Source organism: Pituophis catenifer, unplaced genomic scaffold (genome assembly GCF_029215685.1).
Source record: "Pituophis catenifer annectens isolate HBS135680 unplaced genomic scaffold, rPitCat1.0.hap2 SCAF_7, whole genome shotgun sequence".
Lineage (NCBI taxonomy): Eukaryota > Metazoa > Chordata > Lepidosauria > Squamata > Colubridae > Pituophis > Pituophis catenifer.
In genome coordinates this window covers 320445-346595 of record NW_027256887.1, presented here as the reverse complement: position 1 = coordinate 346595, position 26151 = coordinate 320445, and the positions used below count along the sequence as shown (strand labels likewise).

The following is a 26151-nucleotide window of genomic DNA, read 5'->3' as shown; positions in this document are numbered from 1 at the left end:
GAATGGGCTGGCGTGCCTACATTAAAACTGAAGGAGGGGGTGCTGTGTATACCATTTTCTTTAAATACTTAAAGAAAGCTAAAACATAAATCCAACAAAGAAATAAATAAGGAACAGGGCCAGTTTTCATCTGGCAGCCACATTAGATAAATTGGTAAGAGAATTTTTAGGACCTTTGTTCAATTTGAAAACAAGTAGCTTATTGCTCGTTTAAACTTCTCCTACCAATGAGAGGAGCAATACAAGCGTGGACAATTTTATCACTTCTAATAAGCCACATCCTTTCTGACTTCTTTCTCTTCCAGTAATTGTACAATGTTACAGTATATGTTTGTAAATTATAAATTATAAGCTATGGTTTAAAACTTTCTTTGGCAGGAGGGAACCTAGTAAATGCCCCATAAACTTTGAGTGCCTGTGGTTTTTTTTAAAGAATTTAATCAAACATGATTTTTTTTTCCATAAAAGAATAAATAAACAACATTGAAAGTGTCCGAGATGCTCTGGTCACTTTTTTTTCGGGGGCGGGATGGTCTTTGAGTGATGAATTAATTAAAATAGAAGGGTGCTAAAGCATGAGAACTAAACAAACATTTCCACAAACAAAGCATTTTTTTCCCCTGAGAAAAGCATGTAATAAATGTATGAATATCAAACGTCTATTAGGGTAATGTCATTTATATGGTGATGTGGCTCAGAAAATGGGTACAAATCATTTGGATTGTTTTAACTGATTTCATTTCCGGTTCCGTTCAAAGAATTGAATAGAATCAGGTCAATTGGATTTTGCTGTCCAGATCGATTGGTTGGTTGTCCTGGGAGGCCTCCAAGCTCCCTTCCAGCCCTGTGATTCCATGAGGGCCTTTCGAGCCAGGAAAATTGGTGGCTGCTTTTCTCTTTTGGTGGCAGTGAAATGCCACAGCGTGGTTAGGATCTGCATGGAGACCGATCTCATTTGATCTGAGGGCTGACCGGAAATGTTGCTCTCCAGAGCTGCTTTGGAGGAAATTGATTCCCAGTGGTCAATTACATAACGAAATCAGGATTTTATAATAAATGCTGACCACATAGGCCTACTATTTTAACTATGATTTATGATAAATGACCTATCACTTTGTTGTTTGTATGTACACTGAGAGCTTCTGCACCGGAGACAAATTCCTTGTGTGTCCAGTCACACTTGGCCAACAAAGAATATTCTCTTCTGTTCCCTTCCCTTCCCTTCTATTATTTTCTTATATTGAAGTAGGTGCCCTTGTGCTCTTAGGTATCTGGGTTTAGAATTGAGGGCTAAATTAATAGGCTAAAATGAACTCTTATACGAACAAAGGTTCATTTCATCTTCTCCAGCAAATGCATCTTTTAGTACCTCCATCTGCACTTGTAAGTTAATGCGGAAGTAAAGAAAGATAATTTAGCTCAGTCTGAGTCCGTCTGTCAGTACACGGACATTCATAACACTACGTCTATCTTGTAAATTAAATTATGCACCAAAAGCTTTCTGATCTGAACAGAAAGGACCGATTCAGTGTGAAGCTGCTTGAAAAATTACTCAGCTGAAGAAGCTGATCCTGAAGGCAGATAAAGTTTCATTTCAGATGCTTGGGGCTCTAATATGTAACGTGTTGTAATTTGGACCTCACCAACGTTATAAAACAATCATCACGGAATTTCCTTAGAATATGCATGAACACATTCCAACTTTATCCCCTTCTGCTATCGAAAAATGTTTTAGAAGTGTAAGACTGGCATTCTCTCCAGGGGTGGGTTCTACTTACCTCCGCTTCCGGTTCGCAATGGGAGCGCGTGCGCACAGAAGCTTCTGTGCATGCGCAGATCGTTCATGATGACATCCGGGTGGGTGGGCGGAGCCTCCCGCCACCGTTACTACCAGTTTGCAAGAACCGGACCAAACCAGGAGCAACCCACCATTGATTCTCTCCCTGCTGCTCTTTCTTTTCAGAAGATGAATTATCTTTTCATCCGTGATTCCAGCAGATCGAGTAGATGTTTACATTGGAAAGCTCTGTTGTTGTTTTTTAAATTCTAATTTATTAAATTAAAAAAACCTTTTACCTAAGTATTGTTCATACTTTGTGCTGTCACACAGCACAAAGGCATTCAGCACCATATGTTATACACCATATGCATTATATTTGTTGTATCTTAATAGGAGTCATGGTTAATTAGATGTCAGTTACTGCTTTGGGTTGTAGAGAATTCCCACCATCCTCATTTGCTGGTAGATCCTGAGATACTTTGGAAGATTTCATTAAATGTTCTTATTTCTTATATACTTTATATCTCTTGCTAATTACAATCTAGTCCACATTATGTGGATATTTGATTCATCTGAGACTTCTATTGGAGAATTTTTCCAACAAACCATGTTAAAGGATTCCTTGGCCTGTTGATTCTATTCTTCCAGCAAGCTTTTATATGACTCTGACAAAATTGCACCATTCATTGATGTCTTTTCTGGCACACAATTCCTGCAAAGAACTTTATAACCGCTACAACATGGTGGAAAGTGTATCAGGGTAAAATTGGTACCATCAGCTTAGACCAATTACAAAAATCCACTTTAAAAAAATCCTCACAATTAAAAAAATTATGAAAACATGCTGTTAGCTCCCTTCATTATGGTCCACACCAATGTTCTTGTTAGTATCTGCCCTTGAATTTTAACACAGCAATTAACATGTTAGAGTTGATATAATGAATGATAAAATATGACCCTAGTTCAGGCACCACGTTCCTAATTTTAAATTCCCATTTGTGGCAGCTGGTATTTCATTGGAAAGGGGTTCTTGTCCTGTTCCCTTCCTGGTAGCTAAAAAGGGTTCAGACCTTTCAGATCCTGGGTGTTTTATAATCCAAATATTTTCTCATAATTCCTCTTCAGAAAAAATCAAATCTAAAGTGTCAATAGGAATAGCAATAGCCCTTGCCACTTCACAGTGCTTTTACAGCCTTCTCTAAGCGGTTTACAGAGTCAGCCTCTTGCCCCAGAGATCCACCAACAATCTGGGTCCTCATTTTACCCACCTCGGAAGGACAGAAAGCTGAGTCAACCTCAGCTGAAAGATGCCAATTGTAATGTGAAATGTGAAAAGTCATCCTACTTAAACAAAAATGTTCATTTCTTTCTTCCAGATATTGGGACCGTTTTGAAAGTGGTTTCTATCCCAAAGGAAACCTGGCATGACCTGGAGGAAGTGTTACTGGAAGAGATCACCGTCTTTCGGGTGAGGGGAAATACAGGTGGGGGGGGAGGCTGCTTGTGGGTGCTGCTGTCTGCCCAGGCAGCTGCAGGTGGAGCTTAGGAAGGACGGGCCCAACTGAGTGTATTTAACGCTGACACTATTTCTCCCACCCCCGTTTGCTGGAATGTAAAAAAGGCCAGCAGATACGACTGTTTGCAATTGGAATCATCTGTATGTTTAAAGGTCTGGTTGCCTATCTTTTCACTCCCAAAAATAATATACAAAATTTATTCTACATATGGGCAAGCAATGTTAAGGCAAGGGTGCAGCGGAAGGTCTATTTTTCAGAGGTTGAAGGGTTCCCATGACAGAGCAATTAAGAGTCCCAGTTTGAATACTGTTGATTACTGAGACATTTATTTATTTATATAAACTGGTCCAGGGTCCTTGGAAAGATGTGGCAAGAAAAGGAGGGGAATAAAGTATATCTATGCTGCAATTTAATCTAGTCAATTAAATGTTTTTTAAAAAATATTAAATCAAATTAGTTTAAATTTAATTTAATGTAAATGATGCAGTAATTTAAAAGTATTTTCCTCCTTCCTTCACTGAGCAAAGCTGACTTCAGTTAGCATCTAGTTAAGGGTTACTTTAAAATCAGAATCCCACCTCCAGTCCCTGTGGCAGAGACTTGTTCCTGAGGGTAGTTCTGGGTCGCTCCCACCCGTTTCCCAGTCTCATCCCCAAAAAACCAGGCTGCCAAAGAATCACATGTAAGCCTCAGAGCTGCTGCCAATAATACTCAACTACCAGAATGAGCAGGACAGAGGCAATATGAGATGCCAGCCCTGGTGGCCCAGTGGTCGGAATGCAGCATTGCAGGCTGACTCACTGCCAGCAGTTCAATCCTGACTGGCTCAAGGTTGGCTCAGCCTTCTGTCCTTCTGAGGTCGGTAAAATGAGGACCTAGATTGTTGTGGGGTGGGGGGGGCAAGAGGCTGACTCTGTAAACAGCTCAGAGAGGGCTGTAGAGCAATATGAAGCAGTATATCAGTCTAAATCCTAGTGCTATTAGGGAATTAAAGAACTTAAGTAGTTTTAATACTTAGACTTGCACTGAAATTTCAACACTGCATTTCTACCAGAAATTAGTGACCCTGAGCCTTCCTCCTCTTCCTCCTCCTTCTGCTCCGCATTTTTCTGTTATCAGTTTCAGTAGCATTGAAGGAAACAACCATTGCAAGAGGCTTATAAGTCCTAATAAGATGGAGCATATTTTTGCTAAGTCACAGTTAACAAAAAAGGAATTTTTACATCGGAGATGGTAGTGATTTGTTGGTTTATTATCGATTGCTTTTATTTCCCATCATGACTCTGAGGCTCTCAGCCATATTATGCCTCCCCTCTGGAAGGGCTCTCTTTTCCATATTTCTGGAAGGCTAAAAGGGTAGAAGCTCCTCCCCCACAGGGTGGGCCCTGCCAGAAGCCCCCGTGTGGTGAACCCTGTGGAAACAGAGAAGGTTACCTTTCTCCCAGGACCAATGAGCTAGGCAGGTAAATTCCCAAGTCAGGAGACATTCCTGAAAATATTGCAGGGCCATATTGCTGAAACTCCGTTTGTAAGCCTCAGAGGTACATCTGCCTACCTGCTTTGTAAAGACACCCTCTAACTTAAGAAGATATACTGAATTGCAGTGTGGGAACCTTTGAATGCCTCCATAGCAACCACAAATGCAATGCAAACATTTTAAGGCATCCAGATAGCATCCCATTAAGTAGAGCAGCTCCTTAAATCATCTTTGATTTTAACTCTTTATTTTTTGTTTCAGGAACCCACACCTGTTTCAGCCATGAAGATTTCCACGAAGCAGGTAGGTATAAACAGAACCTCGAAATTCTTAAATATTTATTGAATTTTCAAAGTGCTTAATTTGGCTTTCTAGGTGTGAATTTTCTCTTCATAAATATTTATAATTTATCACATGGAATCCTATAAGCAAGAAAATGCAAAGTTCTTTTCTATGCTTTCCTAAAAGTGAAGTGAAACCACAGGCCAGGGCCTCCTCACTCTTTTAAGGATGGCATTAACTTTAATGAGTGCTTAAATCAGTGACATCTTTTTTTCCCCAGGCTGTTCATGTAGCTGCCTTTCCCAGTCCTAGTCGAACCTTACAGCCCTTCAGCCGAAATCGGCCCCTTTCTTCCCAGGTCCCACTGACTGACTCGCCTTCAGTAAAGTTCAGTGCACGCATGTCGGAAAGCGGAAGCAAACCCCGTGAGGCATTCGGCCTTTGAGGTCGGGACTTTTTCAGGCCCTCTGGCCTGCAAGCAGAACCTCCCCGTAGTCTTGCTTCTCAATGCAGATGAGAAAAGAGAGAAGCAACCTAGAACTAAGGAGACCTTTCCAGACAGTGAGGGCAACCAAACAGTGGAGTGACCTTCAGAAGTTGTGGGTGCTCCATCACTGGAGGCTTTCAAGAAGAGATTGGACAGCCATTTCTCTGAAATGGGATAGGGTCTCCTGCCTGAGCAAGGGGCTGGACTAGAAGACCCCCCCCCCAGGGCCCCTTCCAACTCTGTTATTCTGCTTAACTTTTTCCAGAACACCAACATTTCACACTGCAGTGTGTTCCAAGAAGGCAAGTTAAGTTCTTGAGGTGGCCTTTGAGGGGTTACTTTGGTTTCTGACTCACTGCAGGACAGGATTCCCTAATGGTTAGGAGTTGAAGGTTGGTCGCTGGAGGTTTATCCTGGGATATTTGGCAGGCAAAGCAGAGAGCCTGCTTAGAATCCTTTCTAACGTTATCACAAATCCTTTTTTAACTTTTTTTTAAAAATGTTAAATTTTTAAAAGCAAATTTTTATTGACATTGATTACAATGATTTATGATTTATTGATCATAAATATGCTGGAAAACCCATTAAATATTAGGAGCCTGTCTAAAATGAATGTATTTGACATGAAGTATTTTGTCTGGAATTTCTTCCACTGTAGAAAGAGAGATAGGGAGGGAGGGAGGGAGGGAGGGAGGGAGAGAGAGAGAGAGAGAGAGAGAGAGAGAGAGAGAGAGAGAGAGAGAGATTTAAAAGAATGTGCTATTGTGAGAAAAAACGAGGCTGAAAACTTTGCTGAGGTGTCAAGTGTGCGTGCGTGTGTGAATATCAGAATGCTCTGCTTTTGATTATTTTCACATTCTTTTTTAAAAGAGCCGGTTTTATGTATAACAAGCCATGCATTTAAGGAAGAGTTTTCGATCAAAGTTCTCTTCGTGTATTCAGGAGGGATTACAATCTGCCCCCTCCCCATCTCCGGCAAACAAATCTCCAACATTAAAGCGCCCTTCATCTCAGGAAGCCCAAGTCATTTGTGCAAAGTGGGGCCCATAAAGTGTCAGTCTAGCCACACAGTTGTATGATGCACTCTGACAGGTTTCTGGCCTCAAAAGGGGGTTTTGAGAACAGGTTGATTCCTGTTTCCAGAACCTTCAAAGCTGCAGGACTTCGGTGCATTGTTGTTCCTCTTCTGGGAAGGAGGAAACTTTCTTAGGATGAAATGATGAATTTATTATCTCGTGATCTGCAAAATATTAGGATGAATTTCCATCCATTGGCTGAAAGAGTTGCTTTTCTCCTCGCGGTCAGGGATGAAGGAGCAAAGGGTCCCCTGCAGATGTTTCCAGGCATCTGGGCTGAAGGGCCCAGGGCCTTTTCCTCCCTTTCAGCATTTCCAGGGCTGTGCAGGGCTCGGATTTCCTCTCCAAAGTAAGCCTAGGTGTGGAGAGGACCAGCTGATTTAAAAAGTTGCAGACAAGGCCTACATTTGTGTTCCCAAGTACTCCGAACTTGCAGTTTGTCTCTATAAATCTGCTCCTGAACAGCCAACAGAATCTCTGATTTCATTAAGTAATCTGCAAACGGCAGCGGTTGGCTTGAGATGATGCTTGCAAAGCATTTGGCACCCGAGTATCAGAGGACACATATTCAAATTAGGTCCAATAAAGCAGATTTCAGCATTTGAACAGAGAGAAAATGCATCCTTCATAGTGAAGTAAAAGCTATTGGGTGCACCATGCAGGAAGAATGGATGGATTGGGGGTGAGAAATAAAAATGTGGAGAAGGACTTCTGTAAGGAGACTCCACTGGCTTGTTTGCTGCATCTAATAATAAGCAAAAAGATTCCTTGAGCAACTCCACTTCCATTGAAAATTTAGGAGTTTATTTTTTTTTGGGGGGGGAGGGCTGCATAATTCTACAAGTCCCACAATATTATTGTTTGTGTTGCATACAACAGTGGTAGAAGTGGCTCCTGCAAAACCTTGAGTGTAACCCCTGGCCCCTGCTGAGTAGTTTACAGTTGCTTCCTTCTTCTCTTTCCAACCCTGCAGCAACAGCTCTACATCGGCTCGGCGGTCGGAGTCTCCCAGCTTCCTCTGCACCGCTGTGACGTCTACGGGAAAGCCTGCGCGGAGTGCTGCCTGGCCAGGGACCCCTATTGCGCTTGGGATGGGGCTTCCTGCTCCCGCTACTTTCCCACTGCCAAGAGGCAAGTCCGAGCGCCCCCGCCTCTCTGACCATCTGACCAACGCTCACTCGGCCCCACAGGCAGCATTCTGTGGGCTGCTTTGGCAGTGCTGGGACTGTGCCGAGGACACCAATGTGATAATCAGCTCTCAGAACTGACCAAGGCTTCAGTTCTTCCTCTGTTTGTTTCAGTGCCAATAGCTGGTGGTTCATTTCTTCCAGAAGCACCATTGCCTGACATAGCAGTAAACTGGGCGAGGTGGATTGAAAGAAACACACAACTCATTTTATATATCCGTGGCGGCGAAGCAAACTCTTGTGGACCGGTCCCTCCACAGCCACACTTGCCACGGGATGCACCAACTCAGAAATTTCTCATCAGACCTCTTTTTTTTCTGCAAAGGTCCTTGGCCACATCCTTGCACCCTCCTTAACTAGCTCTGTGGAGCTTTTAGGGCGAGGGGTGTGTTGTTTATTGAAGTAATTAAAAAGCAGCAAAGGGGAAAACCACAGACTTTGCCTGCTGACTCTGCCTGTACTGGCTCATTAAATCTCAGGCCTCTCTTTCCTCTCCTTTTGCCTTCTGTTAGGCTTGGCCTATTCCTCATGGTGGGGAAACAAAGTGCTGTGTAAGAGAGAGGGGCTTCCATCACAAAAAGACCATCATCATCATCATCGCATTATTTAGGCATGCAGCCCAGGGATTTGCAGATGGACTGCCAGATGATTCCAGCTTGCCCATGCAAGGCCTTCCTAGGCTAACCATGGAAAAATTCATCTCCTTCAAATCCACACGATTCCTTAGGAAGATCCCAACTTCTGACTCACGTTCCTGTGGCACTAGCTCAAACCATGACTCATACAGTGAATTACTTATCAGAGCCTTCAGATTAAGACTTTCCTTATTTATTATTGTCATATAATTATTTCCATAAGAGGGGGGGGGTTCTTCTGGAACTGACATAAGAAGTGGGATTTTGCATTTATTTATTTCAGAAATCAATATGCTCCTTTTCAGAGAAAAGCCTTCCAAAGAAATTTACACCAAGATAAAAAAGAGAGAGAGAGAAAAGTAAAAATAAAACCCATCACAACTTAAAACTAGAACCTTTCTTTAAAAGACAGGAGTAAGCACAGGCATTAAAACAACCACGTATTTGTTAATCAATTTGATCCTTTTTGCTAATTTAAGGAATGATATGGGAATTGAGTGTTGGTCAATATTTTCCAGACCAAATAATTAATGTTCTAGTTCCATTTAAAACAATGGGACAAAATGTTCTTTCTGACCTCTGTTAAGCTTTCCAGACAAAAAAAAGCAAGAATTCCTGAGCTGTGCCCCGTTCTTCCTGGTCTTTGACTTTAGGCATGATTTCAGGGTTTTTCAGTTCCACTTCATCCTCTCTTCCCTTCTCTCCCTTTGACTGCCTTCTCACTTGTTCTTCTCCAGAGGATTCTAGCAACATCCTGGTTTTCTCTTCTTTTCCTAACGATCCCACTTCTATGGCCTGAATGGAGGTCTCTGGTCTTTTGCAATAGGAACACAACAGTGGCAGCCTCAACAGGAACAGTGTTTGATTTTTTTAAAAAAATATTTTTGCAACATTTTTTTTAAAAAAAAACAATAATAACATATGATGTTTCAAAACAAAACAATTATTAAATCTCTTTTAGCTCATCCTTGTGCTCAGGACTACCTACTGTATATTCCCAATAATCTCTCTTAACAGACAAAGGTTTTGCAAAGAATGCTCTCAAATTGTGGATTTAAGAGTTTCAGAAAAGCCCAAAGAAATCTCCATTGGAAACACCTGTTCCGTGAACAGGACAGTTCCTAAATAAGCATTTGTTAATGTTTGATGGAGGCTATCAGTATGCTTACAAATCCAGTTCTGTTCATAGGTCCTAAAACTGAAATGGTTCTAGGAAAAGGAGAAGCTGGCACTCTGGTTCAGCCTTTCTTGGAATCATTAGCTCCTCTGGGGAGAATTCTTGCCAGAGAAGAAAGGTGGGGTGCAGACCAAATAAAGACCCCCAAGACTGAAAAGGTTCACAGGGAAGAGGTGGGGAATAACAAGAACAATAATGTAGAGAGGAGACATTAGAACACATGCGTGGAGTTTCCTTTAGCCGGAAAGTCAAATTACTTGAGTTAGCAAAAGCTTGACTGGTCTTATTTTCAGAAGCAAGATGAGGCACTGCAGATTTATTTGTGCATTTATAAAAGTTACACCAAATGTGCGAATTCCGCTCTTATTGATCCAACTATCTACAAATCAATCTAACTTTTGTGATAAGCAAAATGCATTTACAGCCTTGGCCAGAATATACCCAGAAATAATGAATCAGAAGCATTGATTTTTAAGCACAGCCTTGGCTGACAATTATTTATAATATCTTTTCCACAAATGTTGATGAATTCATGCTTCCATTTTTTGGCCTTGGATCAGATTCCTGAATGTGTACTTTGTTTTAATATCTTGACACATTCAGTGGGCGAATAAGCCTTCATTCTGTGATCAGTTTGTGTTTTGGAACAGAGATAGTCTAGAATATTAATTTCATTTTAAAAAATGCAGTGAATGTGATGAAACAGTATGGATTTTTTTTCTCTCACTGATTCCTGTAGGCGCACCAGACGACAGGACATCCGAAATGGAGACCCTCTCACTCACTGCTCAGACCTCCAACATCCCGGTGAGTTAGAATTTGTTAGGTCAACACACACGGACGTACTCACAAGAGTGGGCACGGCAGGAACCAAACAGCCGATCAGACACTGGACTTCTGTCTACTGGAAATCTATAGGAAAAAAAGTTATACCCATCCCCAAATTCTTTGCATGTTAACTTGATGAAAATCCACCTGACTTGATTTCTTTTCAAGTGTTTGTGTACATGATTGTTACCTGCCGTGTTATGAACCCTTACCTGAGGATATCCCGACATAAGAGAGGCACCCTGGTCTCTCTTCCACAATCTTCACCTTCCAATTCAGAAGGAAAACGTTCTGCAAAATGCAGCAGCGCCCTCTGCTGGACAAAGAAAGCCATTGCCACATTTTGCTGATCAATCCCAATGTCTGGACTTGAATTTAGGGGAGCAGAGAATTGTGCAGAAAGCTTGCAGATGAGCAAATAAGCAGATAAGACTGCTAGCAGAAACATTGATGAAAGGGTTATCACAACAACCGGGAACAGTGGGATACTTCAGGTCCAAGATTTAGAACGTCGACTACCAGCTGCCTTTGAACGTCGCTGTGTCTAATTCTTCCTTTCAACTCTTTTTCCCCTTGGTAATTTCCAAGCCCCTCCCCCCCCATCTCTCTCCAATGAATCAGTTTTGCTCCAAACAATCCTTTAAAAAGAAAAGTCCTTCCACTTGCATCCTGGAACAAACAGAACATCTGAATCCTAATTGTTTAATATCTGCTGATTTGCTTAGCTGTTTTCTTCCCTCAGACTTCCCCTACTTGGGCTCTGATAGCTGAAGCTCATTAAGGTGATATGTTTGATTAGTCTGTCATCAACATGAAAGCAACCGGCCTGCTTGCTGGCTTCCTCCTGGGGACGGCAGTTTAACAAACAGGTTTTGTTTGCCAAAGTGGTACACAGCCAACAGGATCTGACAATGGATGGCCCTGCAGGAGGCAACGTATCTTTCACTTGGAGAACAAAAAGGCTGAAAAGATTTTGATTGCCAAGCTCTCACCCCCTGAAAGCCCCCCAGGAGACCGCCATTAATAAAGGGAATCTGGAATCCAGGCCCTGCCAGGGACTCCAAACAGGGAGACTGCCCCGTTGAAGCCCCAGAAGCAAAGGAACCCAGAGCAGTTCAAAGATTATTTCATTTTGGGATTAGCATTCACCAACATGTCTGATGAACTCGGCTGCAACCAAAGAAAACGTGCCACGGGAAAATAGTCTCAGCCCATGCAAAGTTAGCGATTGGGCTTAGTATGCCTAAGTCTGCGCAACATTGAGATGGGAGTCTTTCAGATGCCAAGGAGGCTTGGTGGTGGCTGCATGAGAGGAACGGAAAGAGCCCTCAATGCCATTCCAAAATGGCCTTCCCCAAACTGTTGAAATAGGCAGGTGGGAGCTCTTCCTCATGGCAGAGATAAATACAACCCATGTCCACTCTTGAGCTGGCAGAAAATGGCCGGCGTCAATTCTACTACTCGTCAACTGCTGTTCTTCCACCTTCTGAGGACAGGGAATAGGGCCGGCCTCACCTATTGCAAGCCAACTTACAAATGGAGTTGGTGGATCCCCCTGGCTTTGTTTCCTCTTTGACCAAGCACCTCCTGCAAGGGGGCAGGTGGGGAGAGTTTGGGGAGGGATGCTTGAAAGGGCAGGTTTGCCACCTGTATCAGGACCGACTAAGTAACGAGGGACAGGCTTAAGAAGAAGCTTGGGGTGAAGCGGAAAGAATGTCCTGCTCAGTTCAATGGCCTCAGTGCCTCGGTTACTTTGGGGCTGTTCCCCAGCATGAGAGGAGAATTCTTCCGAAGGAGCCTCTTTGCCAACTCACACGTTTTGTTAGATGCCTTCAGCTTCCAGCTCTTCCTCAGGTGCAGAAGGCTTGCTTTAGCCACTCTGATGTAGAAGTTGGAGCTCATACCGTCTAATAAGAGAGAGGCTCTTGGTCTGAAAAGATCCTACAGGGCACCTTCTGATTCTCACCTACCATGGGCTGCCCTGACTCTCCTCCCAAAGGTGATCCAGGCATGTTGGAGGCAGGGGATGATGGAGCAATGGGTGACAACTGGCCACGTGGTTCTGTGGTTCTTGAAAATAAGAACAGGGAAAAGTTCAGCCATGCAAAACGTGTCAGCAGAAGTAGCGGGAGCACTATAATGTCCCCAGGGGCCACCGAAGTAACAAAGGCTCTCTGTCCTTATGCAGCATAGGACCAGCATTGTTTCCAAAGTGCATTCACTCCACACTTGAAAAGCAAGTTGAGCATCCTTTCAGAAGAATGTTAGGCCTATAATCTTAAGGATGTGACAAGTGCTGGTTGGGTAGTGCCTGGTCAAATTAATTCTGGAGTCACATCTGCCCCATGACACGAGCCAAATGTCTATGGGCCAGAGGAGACTCCCCAGAGCAACCTAAACTGGTTGCTTAGAGCTGATCCCGGATCTTGGCCTGCGGGCCTCTCTTCGTTGTTTAGGATGGGTAGCAGTCAAGATTGCTACTTCTACAAACATCATCCATTTACAGCTGTGGCAGCTCAGGGCTGACAAGAGCAGCATAAATCCCAGATTTATGTTATTCTAGAGATGAGGTAAGTCACATAAATCCTAGATTTTATTTGGTGGCAACCTCCATGGCATCTAGTCAGCTCCTAGTACAGAAATTGAAAAACATCCCAGGATAAGGCAGTGGCAAACTGCCTCCGGGTTTTTTATGAGTTCCCCAGGAGCTGATTTTTATTTTTAAAGAAGAAATGTACTCACAAGCTCACATATGTACACATATGTACATAATTGTCACAATTTCCCAAGCATCGCTGCTTTGGAAGACCTGGCTTTGCTCTTGTTTCCAAAGTGTTGCCTGGATGAAAGAGTCCCCTTCCATATGCAGAGGGCTCTGGATGAATTCAGGCAGCGTCTTGCAGCCAAGCTTAAATGATGCCTCTTCTTACTGCTTTCTGCAGATAACCCAAGTGGGACCGGGCTGGAAGAGAAGATTATCTATGGCGTAGAGAACAGCAGTACTTTCCTGGAGTGCAGCCCAAAATCTCAACGTGCTCTGGTCTATTGGCAGTTTCAGAAGCAAAACGATGATCGGAAAGAAGAGGTAAGAGCAGGTGCTCAAGGTTTGTGTCTCTTGGCCCCTTAATTCTGATGGTCATCATCATCATCATTACTTATAGCATTGTGATCTCCCCTAAGAACTTCCATTTAGCCTGAGACCAGTTTACAGTATCTTGCATCCTGTAACAACAATAAAACCTGCTCATTTATTCCATTTCAACATCCAGTGAAAAGTTCCCACTGAGAAAAGAGGCTCTCCTGTGTGATGGAAGCCCCTCGGCAATTGGCTCTGATGTCTCCCCTCCTCCCCACAGAACGGTTGCCCACAGAATACAGTTAGACTTTGTGTGTTTCCGGGGGGATTAGTAAGAATGTAGACGGCAGAGTAGCCTGGAAGGTCCCATCATCACCTCATTTGTAAGAGAGCAAGCCTCTTTTCCAAGAAGGCTAGACAGCTTCACCTGAGCTGGGGAAGTAGGAGGAGGTAAGAAGAAAGGAAATAATTGTACAAGGCAGAAAACCATATTTTGTATGAAGGATTCATAGGTCATTCGTTGCTTGGCAATAGCTACGCATTTTGTAAGACTAGATTCCCAAAGTGTTCTCTGCTTCATTTTTTAAAGCATGGGAAAAAATAGACCGTATTTCTGTACCCTCTACATGTGTTGGGCAACGCTCTCATCAACCACAGCCATTCCGTGTCGACTCAAGATGAAACTCGTAATCCCATCAGTCTGGATGGCATCGAGCTGGGAACAATTAACATAGATCATAGAACATCGATTTTGATCTGAACCATAAGGAAAACATCGATTAAATGTGTTCTATTTATAAATCTTAACACAATGAAATAGATTAATTCAAATACATACTGCAGCTGCTTTAATTCAAATATGTAGACATGTCTCCTACCCAAATTTAATTTTGCTTATGGAACAGTGGGAATAAAAAAGGAAGAGAAATAGTGTTTTGCAGTGTGAGCAACTTCTCAATGTGTGGACTTCAAGAATTCTGATCATTTCACTCCCTTCTTTTATAATCTTGTAGGGGTTTTTTTGTTTCTTTTATAATTGTTAATAAAAGGATGAGAGAGGAGGAAAAGGAATTTTCCACAATAGCTGTGATCAATAGGAAACTCTGGGAGTTGAAGTCCGCTGTCCTGGAATTTGCCCTATTTGGGGAACCCTGGAGCCAAGCTCACCTTTCTTCTCTTGAAAGTCACTCAGACTGATTGCTTTGATTATTAGGTCTCCTCTGACTTAATACAGAGGGGAGGAGGAACATGCATCTGTTTATTATAATGATTGATTGTCTGTAGTTTGACATCAGTGCTTTTATTGTCTTCAAAGTTTCTTTTCATATTAAAGATGGATGTTGTAACGTTCAATAGATTACATAAGGTAGTTCAACCATTCTGATCATTTATTGTGTATGCTGTGTAGAACAGCATCATCTCAGCGATGTTACTAATGAACCTGGTTTATTTATTGTTTAAACATGTCCATAAAATATAGAATAAGTGAAACAAAGTGTTTCTAACACTAGCCTGCGCTCATTTTTCAAACTATCCAAGCACCATTCTTCCTTCTCCTTCTCCTTCTCCTTCTCCTTCTCCTTCTCCTTCTTCTTTTCCTTCTCCTGCTCCTGCTCCTCTTGCTCCTGCTCCTCCTCCTCCTCCTCCTCCTTCTGTTCAAAAAGGTCTGAGAAATAGCCTAGAGTGATAGAAAGTCTCTTCCAATGAGCTATCATGGCTGAACAAAGTTTCAGACTCTGGAGTTCCCTACTTAAACAGGAACTTTCTCTCTTCCCCCACAGATCAAAGTAAATGACCGTTTGATCCGGACAGAGCAAGGTCTTCTCCTTCGGAGCTTGCAGAGGAAGGATTCGGGACTCTACTTCTGCTATGCTGTGGAGCACGGCTTCATGCAAACCCTCCTCAAGGTCACCTTGGAGATCATAGACACGGAACACCTGGAAGAGCTTCTTCATAAAGAAGAAGAAGGAGACAGTTCCAAGGTCAAGGAGGCCTCCAACGGCATGACTCCCATCCAGAAAGTGTGGTATAGAGACTTCATGCAGCTCATCAACCATCCCAACCTAAACACAATGGATGAATTCTGCGAGCAGGTGTGGAAACGGGACCGCAAACAACGCCGGCAAAGACCTGCTAATGCCCAGGTGAACCCAAACAAATGGAAGCATCTACAGGAAAATAAGAAAGGTAGGAATAGAAGGACCCACGAGTTTGAGAGGGCACCACGAAGTGTCTGAGCGACAATTACCTCCAAAAAAAAAACCTTTTATCCAAGTAAAACCTTGCATAACTGGAAATGAGATGCAATACAGACGAACGTTTTCTATGGCATTTACGTGGATGTTTACAAAGAGCTGGGAAGCTTGAATGGTTTCTGCTTGGTTGAAAATGGGCCCAGTTTGCTGAAACGTTTTCCGTTGGGCTCGTCTCGTTGACCCCTGTCATATCTGGAACATAAGCTGACTCTGAAACCAGCTTATGGTTTTGTGGTTTTGCAGTGAGATGAAATTGCATTTCTCTTTGGACCGAAGTAAAGAGGACTGTCATGGGTCATGCCGCCATTTTGAAAAGGAATTATGAGGAGGAAAAAAATGCTCTCTGGGACTTCTCTTGAACTTGACTAAAGAACTGCATGGATTTTGGAAAGCTAAGGAACAGAACCTTCACACTTGGTTGTATGCAAGACTTATACACCCTTTTTGCCTACTTGTTTATAAATGTGCTGGAAGAATGGAATTAATACTGTATGCAATTATTCATTAGAGTCACATGGACCCAACCAATAATTCCCTGAAGCCATGGCAACAGCAGGTGGATTATTCTGGCCCTACTACTGATGACTTCCCTAACCTTTGACTTAAAGATGTATTTTATTAAACAACTATTTAAATATACCACAACCAATATGCAGTCAAAGATAGCTCTTTTGGGGGAGGGGAGATAGAATAGGTTTTTTGTCTGATAATATCCTGATATTCTAATTGTTATTTTATTTTATTTTTTAATTAGGAAAAAAGCTCCAGGTTTACTTTTGCTCAGTTTTAATCCCTTGTTTATGAAATTGAGTCAAACAATAAGCAAACTCAACTAAACTGCAGGTGATTTATATTATAAGTACCTTTTATCTAATTTCTTAGCAGAGCTATCCTGACAAGGGTTTTGCCTCATGGAATATTCCTCTTTCCTCGTTTCTCCCATGTTCGGTCTGAGCTCCTTCATCTTATCTTATGCTTTGATACAAAGAGAAACAGATGGGAAAAAATGGAGGGAAACTCAAATGACTTAAGCTGTATATTTTCTTTTTTTAATTTTGGAAGACTGTGAATAGCATTAAAATATTTCTTCTGCTCATGATCTTGTTATATGAATGGTAAAAACAGAAAACGCTCGGATGAAAACCCCTTGATTTGTTGACACCTTGTAGCCGTGGCTTTCAGCTGGTCTAGAGAAGCAAAATATTCCAGACTTGCTCGCCCACATTACAAAGCAGACAATATTGTGTCATATTTGCGATAGGACACAAATCCAAGTTAATGCATGAAAATTTGATCTGAAATAATAATTGTAAATGGGACACATCCTATGTCTTGAGATGTAACATGGAGTCAAGGGTGAATTCCCTGAAGATTAAAAATCTGGAAACCAAGAAGTTAGCAAAACTAGGGTCCTGTCCATGCTACCCTAAGAAAGGTTAAACATGAGGAACATCTCATATATCATGTCTACCCTGACGTGCAGCATGTAATTCACCTGTAGTGAATTAAAAGCATATGAGATTAGAAACTGCTCTATTTCATTGCTGGATGCAAGGTTTCTCCTCTCTATACTATAAACTCATGAGGACTAATAAAAAATCCATTGATTTCAGTAGATGTATCCAAATTTTGCTCAGTTTGGACCAAACCCAGTATACTTTTTTCTCAATGTTTGCATCTTCCAAAAGTGTTCCCAGAATTTCATACATTTTAAATACAGGAAACATCTGTATTAATGCTTGAGTTTGCAAACTTGTTGGGATGATTTAAAGTGTACTGAGAATTTCAAAAGTTATTAAAATTTTGCCCTGAGCTTCTCATGAGAACAAATGACTTCTATCAGCAGTTTTTGAACAGGGCTAACTTTTACAAATCTTGATGTATCTTCCAGTAATGAGCTTTTTAAAAAATGACAAAATGCACCATATTTTTTATTCTTCAGCAGGCATTTTAAGTTGCAGTAATTAAATCTGAATGTGAATATTATTTCTTTTGTGTGCATGTGTATACAACTATTCTGCAGTCCTAACCTAACCACATTTATTTTGGCAGAGTTTGCAATGAACTTACTGGACTTTAATTTTGATTAAACAGGTTTAGAAGTGTGGCCCCAGAAGCAGATTTGAGAAGGCAGATACTGTGGATGAAATGTTCTGAGTTCACCCATCGCCGTCAGTCATGGTTTTAATGATGGCTTGTTGTTTAAACCACAATAAACACAGGAAGCTAAGGAAAGCTAAGGAAACTTGATTATACCTGAACTCAATATTTGAAGTTAGCTATAGTTCTCTTTATAAAATCCATGCACATATTGGACTGAACTCCAGCAGAACTGTGCAAACCAGCAATCTGAGCTTCCCGTGACTGCTCAGTGTTTGCATCCACTGAAGAGCTTCTGTCCTACTCAGCGGGTGTCTGTTTCACACCTTGCCCACAAAATGCCCCAGATGTAGCAGTTATGTCAACCTGTGTATTTTGTCCTTGTATAATGTACTGACGGACAATGAGATAAAATAATGATTCCTGTGAACTTACTCCTCAGCTACTGAGGAGAACCACTGAGAACCTGCAAGGGGAGACTTAGCAAGTTCTCCTGGCCGGCTGAAGAATCACAGTCCTAACAGGAATATTGACGTCTGGCTTCTTGGCTTAGATGTCTCCGTAGGCATCAGCCTTCCCACTTGGATCAAACTCTCCTTCCCCCACAGGGCCCTGTTCCTAACAAGGGAAAGAGGTCCTTTCACCAGGATCCCCCGATGGGCACAAGGGCATTGTGTGATCTGTCCCAGATCCTCGGTTTTCATTAAGGGAGCAGGGTTGGCTAGGTCTTGTTACCCATAGAGACACGGGCACATTTTTCAGGGCCTCACCCATCCCGTTGGAAGGAATCTCCCTTCCTCTGATTGGGGGAAAACCTCAGCTGGCAAGGCAGAATCCCCAGGTTGTGGAGCTGAGTGTACTGGCCCAACGGCAAACCATCATGGAAAAGGTGTGCAAATGGGCCAACATTTGATTCACCAGCTATAATGGCATTAACAAGAGACGGATCTTTTGGCCATGCCTAATACATAATTTGGACTCGTATTGGGAAGAGAAGGCATTGGTGGTTCCCTGCTTCTCAGTCCAATGAGGATCCGAGACCCAATGGCCATGGCTCACAGCAGCACTGGGACTGTTGTGGTAGTTGTTGTTGAAGTATGGCTACTTATTAACTGTGTGCTTCTGAAGTCATTCGAAAATAAATAAGAGCCAAATACAGGATTTTCCAAATGGGCTAGAGCAGACAGTCTAATACCATTTACATCCTACTAAAATAGTTTAAAGAAAATGGTACAGCCTACTGGAAATTAACTTTATGAACTACAGCCATTGAACATAGGCAAAAAGTGATCTGGTATCTCTCATAGTCTTCCTAAAAGTTCTTTTTTTAACCTTCATTTATTCTCTGACTTTTCTTTTCTGACTTTTGCCTGGCACGTTTCCGCAATTTTCTCATACTTTCTTAAAGACTCCTAACTTGTTTTCATTTCCTTTCCAAGCTGCCAGAGTGTTATTTGTGTGGCCCCATCCATCTTTTTCTGGGTCTTTCCATTGCACTAGCAGGAAGTTCAGCCACCAACATTAATTCATCTGGATTTTGCTGGGATTTTTACAAAAAACATAAACATTCTTTCTCTCCAAATTAAAACTTCACTGCCGTAATTCTTAGCCTGCATATTTGAAATACCACAGTGCTTAGGGTTCTATTGATACTCTTGACGTACCCAGATTCATTCATTTCCTTCCCATTTTTACAGCGATTTTATCATTCAAGTGAAAACTTAATTCCTAAGAGATATAAATTCTGTATTTTTAATTTTAAATAAATAATGAACACTATATTACTGTTATTTCATAGATTTTCCAGCAAAACATAACATAAAAAACCATAGTGGGTTAAGAGTTGTCATATCCTCCAAAACTGACTGCTTGCTTCATTCATTCATTCATTCATTCATTCATTCATTCATTCATTCATTCATATAATCACCCAACTCAGATTCTGTGACTGGGCGGCATATAAAAACCCAGAAATAATTAATACACAGTAAAATAGCACATTAAAACACACAAAGCAATAAAATAAAATACTGAAATCAATAAAATAAAATAAAATTAAAATAAAATAATAAATAATAAAAAAAATTATTAAATTAAATGAAATGACAACATGATCCCAAAGCCTGGGGGAAGAGCCAGGTCTTTGCTGCCTTCCTAAGGGCTTCCAGGTTTGGGGCCAACCACATATCCCAGGGAACTTCCTTCCTCCAAAGGGCGGGGGCTGCCATGGAGAAGACCCTCCCTTCTGGGTCCCATAGGATGCCCTTGTTTCAACAAAGCAATCTGGGCTGTGCCCTCCCTCTGAGAATGGATGGGAAGGGCAGGTACCTGTCGGAGCAGGCCCCCTGCAAGTATTCCACTTCTGAGGGCTTTAAGGGAATAACTTGAACTTCAACCTGGGCAGCTTGAATCACACCCAGGAGCCTCATGGGAGCCCAAACAACTCCCAGAGTAGAGTTATTCTGTGGGCATAACAAAAAATGCCCATTGCCACCCATGCCATCCCTTCTGGACCAATTGATAGTTTCCCAGTGGCTTTCAAGGGCAGCCCCAGGTAGAGTGCATTGCAATAATTCGAGTGTCTAAGGCATCAGTGGTCCTGAGCAGGGCCCCCCCCCTCTTCAGGGATGGGCGCAACTGACACACAAGATGGAGCTGCCCAAGGGTGCCTGTCTGCCTTCCGGAGCCCTGTTGCTCACGGAGGGAGGCAAACCTCATCCTGAGGTGAGGCAGGCTGTCTCCTTGCCCCTCCTGACTGCAGGGGTCGAGTGCAGGTCCAGGAAATGAATCCGTGCCCCAAAGTGGTTTCTGAACCTCCTTAGCCTTTGTTCTTGTGTGCACTTGATACGAGGCGGCACTAGAGAGGATGCAACGGAACTTTTCCCTCTGTTAATTACAACAAAACATGTTCTGCTCTTGAAAAACAACGGTCATATTATTTTCACATTATAAAAGAGGACGAGAATCCCCTGTGGAGATGTGGAACCCACCCATAGGGAGATAATTTCTTGCATAATTTACGTTCCTCTTTTAAAATCACTGGAATCTTGTTTGGTTTGTGGGGGAGAGTTCGAAGGCCCTGGAGGCTGTTCCAGACCCAGGCTGAAGAGATGGTTAAGGTTTTACAAATTGCAACACACAACTCTAGGTATGTGTTCTAACTAACGGAAGATTCAGGTTGCTGAAGTCAATGGGATTCCTAGCCATCTGACGTGTGTCACTTCCTATTGAGTTCAAGAGGTCTCGCTCCCAGGTAAGTGTGCTTCAGTCTTTTAAAAACTTCATTTTGACTGCATGGGGCTCTTTGTTTACACTCACAAGCCCTCCTGAGGGTGTATTTAAACAACTTTCCCTTTTTAGAGTGTCCTGAATAGTTTCCATGGGTGCCGATAAGTCCCTGGCTTTACATGATCAATGCTCTCCTAAAAAGCAACAGGCTTTAATCCTCAACCCACAAAGTGCTCCCAAACACAACGGAGATCTGAAAACACTCTTAGTGGACTTAATTTGTTCTAAAAATTGTTAACTCCAGTGAGGGTTCCTCACTGAGGCTTCCTGCAAAGAAGAAATAGGCATAGATCTGCAGGGTGGCAGCATTCTAGAATCAACTCTAGAAAAATTACATTTTCTTTAAAACTTGCCATCAAGTAAAATTGCATATATATATTTTTAGAATAGAATAAAATTCTTCTATTGGAACAGTGTGATTGGACACACAAGGAATTTGTCTTTGGTGCATATGCTCTCAGTGTACATAAAGAAAAAATAAAATATATTTGTCAAGAGCCTTGATAGTACAGTGGTCTACGCACCCTGTTATTAACACAGCTGCCTGCAATTTACTGCTGGTTCGAATCTCTCCAAGGCTCAAGATTGACTCAGCCTTCCATCCTTTCTAAGGTAGGTGAAATGAGGACCCAGTTTGTGGGGGCAATAAGCTGACTTTGTATAAATATACAAAAGTATGAAGGCTATTGCTTAACGCATTGTAAGCCGCCCTGAGTCTCCGGAGAAGGGCGGCATATAAATCAAATTAAAAAAAAAAAAAAGAAGAATCATAAGATACAACACTTAGTGATAGTCATAGGATACTAATAAACAATCAAATCATACTAGGAAGCAATAAAAACAATATAAGTTGTAAAGATACAAGCAACATGGATATAGCCATAAATGGGAAGAGATAGGTATTAGTAAGGATGAGAAGAAGAATAGTAATACAGTCTTAATAGTTAATTTGACAATGTTGTGGGAATTAGTTGTTTAGCATAGTGATGGCATTCGGGGAAAAACTGTCCTTGTGTCCTGTTGTTTTGGTGTGCAGTGCTCTATAGCATCGTTTTGAGGGTAGAAGTTGAAACAATTTATGTCCAGGATGTGAGGCGTCTGTAGATATTTTCACAGCCCTCTCTTTGACTCGTGCAGTATACAGATCCTCAATGGAAGGCAGGTTGGTAGCCATTGTTTTTTCTACAGTTCTAATTATCCATTGAAGTCTGTGTCTGTCTTTGCAGAGCCAAACAAGACAGTTATAGAGGTGCAGATGATAGACTCAATAATTCTTCTGTAGAACTGAATCAGCAGCTCTTTGGGCAGTTTGAGTTTTCTGAGTTGGCGCAGAAAGAACATTCTTTGTTGTGCTTTTTTGATGACGTTTTTGATATTAGGTGTCCATTTTAAGTCTTGAGATATGATAGAACCTAGAAACTTGAAGGATTCTACTGTTGATACTGTGTTGTCTAGTGTTATAAGAGGTGGTAGTATAGGAGGATTTCTCCTAAAATCTACCACCATTTCTACAGTTTTGAGTGTGTTTAGTTCAAGATTGTTCTGGTTGTACCACAAGGCTCTCGTCTGTGTCAGATTCATTGTTGTCTTGAATGAGACCAATTACTGTTGTATCATCTGCAAACTTCAATACTTTAACAGAGGGATCTTTTGAGATGCAGTCATTGGTATATAGAGAGAAGAGAAGTGGAGAGAGCATACAGCCTTGGGAGGCTCCTGTGCTAACTGTACAGGTATCAGGTGTGATTTTGTCTTTTACTTGCTGCTTCCTGTCTGTTAGGAAGCTTATGATCCATTTACAAATGTGGTCAGGTACAGCTAGCTGATTTAGTTTAGTTAGAAGAATATCTGGGATGATAGTATTGAAAGCTGAGCTGAAGTCTACAAAGAGGACCCTTGCATAGGTCTTTGGAAATTCAAAATGTTGTAGGATGTAGTGCAGAGTCATATTAACAGCATCATCTGTCGATTTATTTGCTCGGTAGGTAAATTGTAAGGGGTCTAACAGCGGATCCGTGATGGTTTTCAGGTGGGCCAGCACTAGCCTTTCAAAGGTTTTCATGACTACAGATGCTAGAGCAACCAGTCTGAAGTCATTCAGTTCCTTGATGGAGGGCTTCTTCGGCACTGGGATGATAGTAGAGTGTTTGAAGCAAGAAGGAACATAGCACATCTCTAGAGATTTATTAAAGATGAAGATGGGGGCCAGTTGGCCAGCATAAGCTTTTAAGCAAGAAGGAGTTATCTTGTCTGGGCCTGGTGCTTTTCCTGGCTTTTGTCTGTGAAATAGACCTTGCACCTCATTCTCTGTAATCACCAGAGGTGGTGGGCCCAATGGGATGGGCTAGGTTGTAGGAGGCTTGGCTGATGTTGCTATGTCTGAGATGGGCATTGTGGAGATGGGTGGCAGTAGTTTTCTCTCAAACCTACAGTAAAACACATTCAGGTCATCTGCCAGTTGTTGATTTCCTTCAGCCTGGGATGGAGGTTTGCTATAACCGGTGATATTTTTAAGAGTTTTCCACATGTTTGCGGGTTCCTTTGTTGAGAACTGATTCCTTAGCTTTTCAGAGTAGCTTCTTTTTGCTGCTCTGATCTCTCTTGTTAATACGTTTCTCACCTGATTGTACAGCATTCTATCGCCTTTTCTGTAGGCTTCCTCTTTGGTACAGCGTAGCTACTTAAGTTTAGCTGTGAACCAAGCAAGGTTTATTATATATGACCCAGCAAAGATCTACTCAAGGTAGCTTGCAACCTTTTCAGGCTGTAGAAGCAGATCGGGTCAATTTTTGTTTAGTGGAAATAAAGTGAATTCCGCTTCCATTAAATAAGATGTGCTTTCTGGCAGAGATGGTAATGACCAGCAATGCCAGCTGATCAGTTCAGCCTCATGCAGCCAGCCATATGCCCTCAGAGCTGCAAATGGGTTTCATAAAGAGAGAGACAGGGAGGAATTAGGTCTGCCTTTCAGCCTAGGCCAGGCGTGGTGGAAAAGTCTTTCAAAGATTTTTCCAGTTGTTTTGTACCAGTGCACAAAGTGCATTCCTTACCAGCCGACAAACAATTTCACTGCTATATTTATATTGCTCCATTTCAGATGGGAGCAAAGAATCCCAGAAGGGCAGGGAAAATGTTATGAAATTGCTGCTGTAAATTATTTCTTTTAGCATGTATTTGCTTGTTAAATAAACATTTCTTCAAAATATTTGAAGTTGGCTGTCTGGACTGTTTACATAAAAATGTTCCCTGTAAACTTAATGGGAGTGTGGAGTGCATGAAAGCCAATAGAACTGGGGGTGTCACTTTCCTCTTAATGCCACGCCAGAAGGGCTTCCTGTTCCAGCCTCTCTCGTGGCTCCTTTTGGGTCCCCAATCCACCAAGGGAGAGTTCCCGCATTCTCAGCCGGCTGTTATTATCTCCCTATTTGGGAAGCAGTTTATTAAAATATGTTATTGTTGCTGATGCCATAATTATATTTTGTGGGCTGTCCAGTCTGTTCTTAGAAGCCTCCATGGAGCACCCATAACCTCTGAAGGCCAGCCGTTCCACTGGTTGATTGTTCTCACTTTCAGGAAATTTCTCCTTAGTTCCAGGTTGCTTCTCTCCTTGTTTAGTTTCCATCCATTGTTTCTTGTCCTGCCTTCAGGTGCTTTGGAGAATAGGTTGGCCCCCTCTTCTTTCTGGTAGCCCCTCAAATACTGGAACAGTGCTATCATGTCTCCCTTAGTCCTTCTTGTGAACGGGTCTGCATATATTGCGTGTGGGCCAATGTATATCATGGCTGCACATTTCCAAAGGCTGAAAACCACACAGAAATACATACGCACGCATGCTGTGTCATTTCCTTGTGTGTGGCTGATTGTATTTTGCCTTTGCGCATGGAGGGAAATGAACAGGAGACTCTGAAGGGAAGCTGTGGGTTGCTATGGAAAGAGCAAGGCATTGCTGAAGGCAACTGGGAAATAAATGGCACTTCTGGGGGACTCCTGCTTTCACCAGGATGCTGAATTCATTGTCACTAAAGACAAGCAACTGACCATTACGGATTGCCCTTTTGTGTTCGGTTATTCCTCCAGACAATTCTCTCCTTGAATCAAGCGAGCTCCGTAAGAGTTCAACAACATTTTAACATTGAGCAGCATTTCCCTGCTTTCGAATGAGATCTGTGAAAAATGTGAACCGAAAATCTGGGTATTAAATTCAGTGCTGTGAATTATTGCTTAGGAACAGAGTCAATCTCTGAAGGTAAGATCATCGACCTCATAAATACAAACACATCTTGTTTTACAAAACTCTTATTTGTAAATGTCACTAATCAGAGACACCAACTTTGATAGAAACATGAGTTTTCCCTCAGCCTTTCAGCTGGCAAAAGCTGGGAACAGGATGATGGCCTTGATGGTCCTTAATCTCTGGTCACGGGGACGTTTGGTGCTTCCTAGACCTTACAGCAAACAGTTCCCCTCCTAAGTGGTGGGCAGCCACTTTAAAAGCCAACATTTCCTGCTTCTTTCAGAAATGCCTTTATCTTCCATTTTGTCTGCCAGTAAAAGTGGAATAATAAAATTTGCCTCACAAAAAAAAAGGATAGTATTTTCTATTCTAAAATATGCCATGGAGCGCCCATAAAATAGGTTAAAGGTTAGTTATGTATTTAATATATCCATGATGATGGTGGGTGGAGAAGCATCCTACCATTCTTCTCAAAAGCTGCCTCTTACCCGTTACCTGTTACAACCGTAACAGAAAAAAGGAAATTTCAAACTGGCAGCCTTGGAAGACAGCGAAGAATTGTCTGCAGGATACAAGCTTCCCTTTCTTCACCACCTTTGGATAAGATAAACGCTCAATTTTGACATTTGTGTTATTCCATAAGCAGCAAATATGACGGTGTTTTTTGTGAGTTCTGAAAAGATTCTGCATACCTGCATCTCCGGCCACCTTCACTCTCCATCTGGAGGGCAAGCAGGCATTTCTTCAGGCGC

General features: G+C 42.1%; 1 protein-coding gene across 1 annotated transcript in view; it reads left to right on the top strand.

Moving 5' to 3' along the window:
- SEMA3A (semaphorin 3A) overlaps positions 1–15765 on the top strand; it is a 137321-nt gene extending 121556 nt beyond the window's left edge. The window contains exons 12-17 of the mRNA XM_070947729.1: positions 3157–3248; positions 5036–5077; positions 7593–7750; positions 10358–10425; positions 13389–13531; positions 15304–15765. Of these exons, the coding sequence (XP_070803830.1) occupies positions 3157–3248; positions 5036–5077; positions 7593–7750; positions 10358–10425; positions 13389–13531; positions 15304–15759 (959 nt within the window). The 3' untranslated portion in view covers positions 15760–15765. The remainder of the gene's footprint in view (positions 1–3156; positions 3249–5035; positions 5078–7592; positions 7751–10357; positions 10426–13388; positions 13532–15303) is intronic.
- The last annotated feature ends 10386 nt before the right edge of the window (positions 15766–26151 follow it).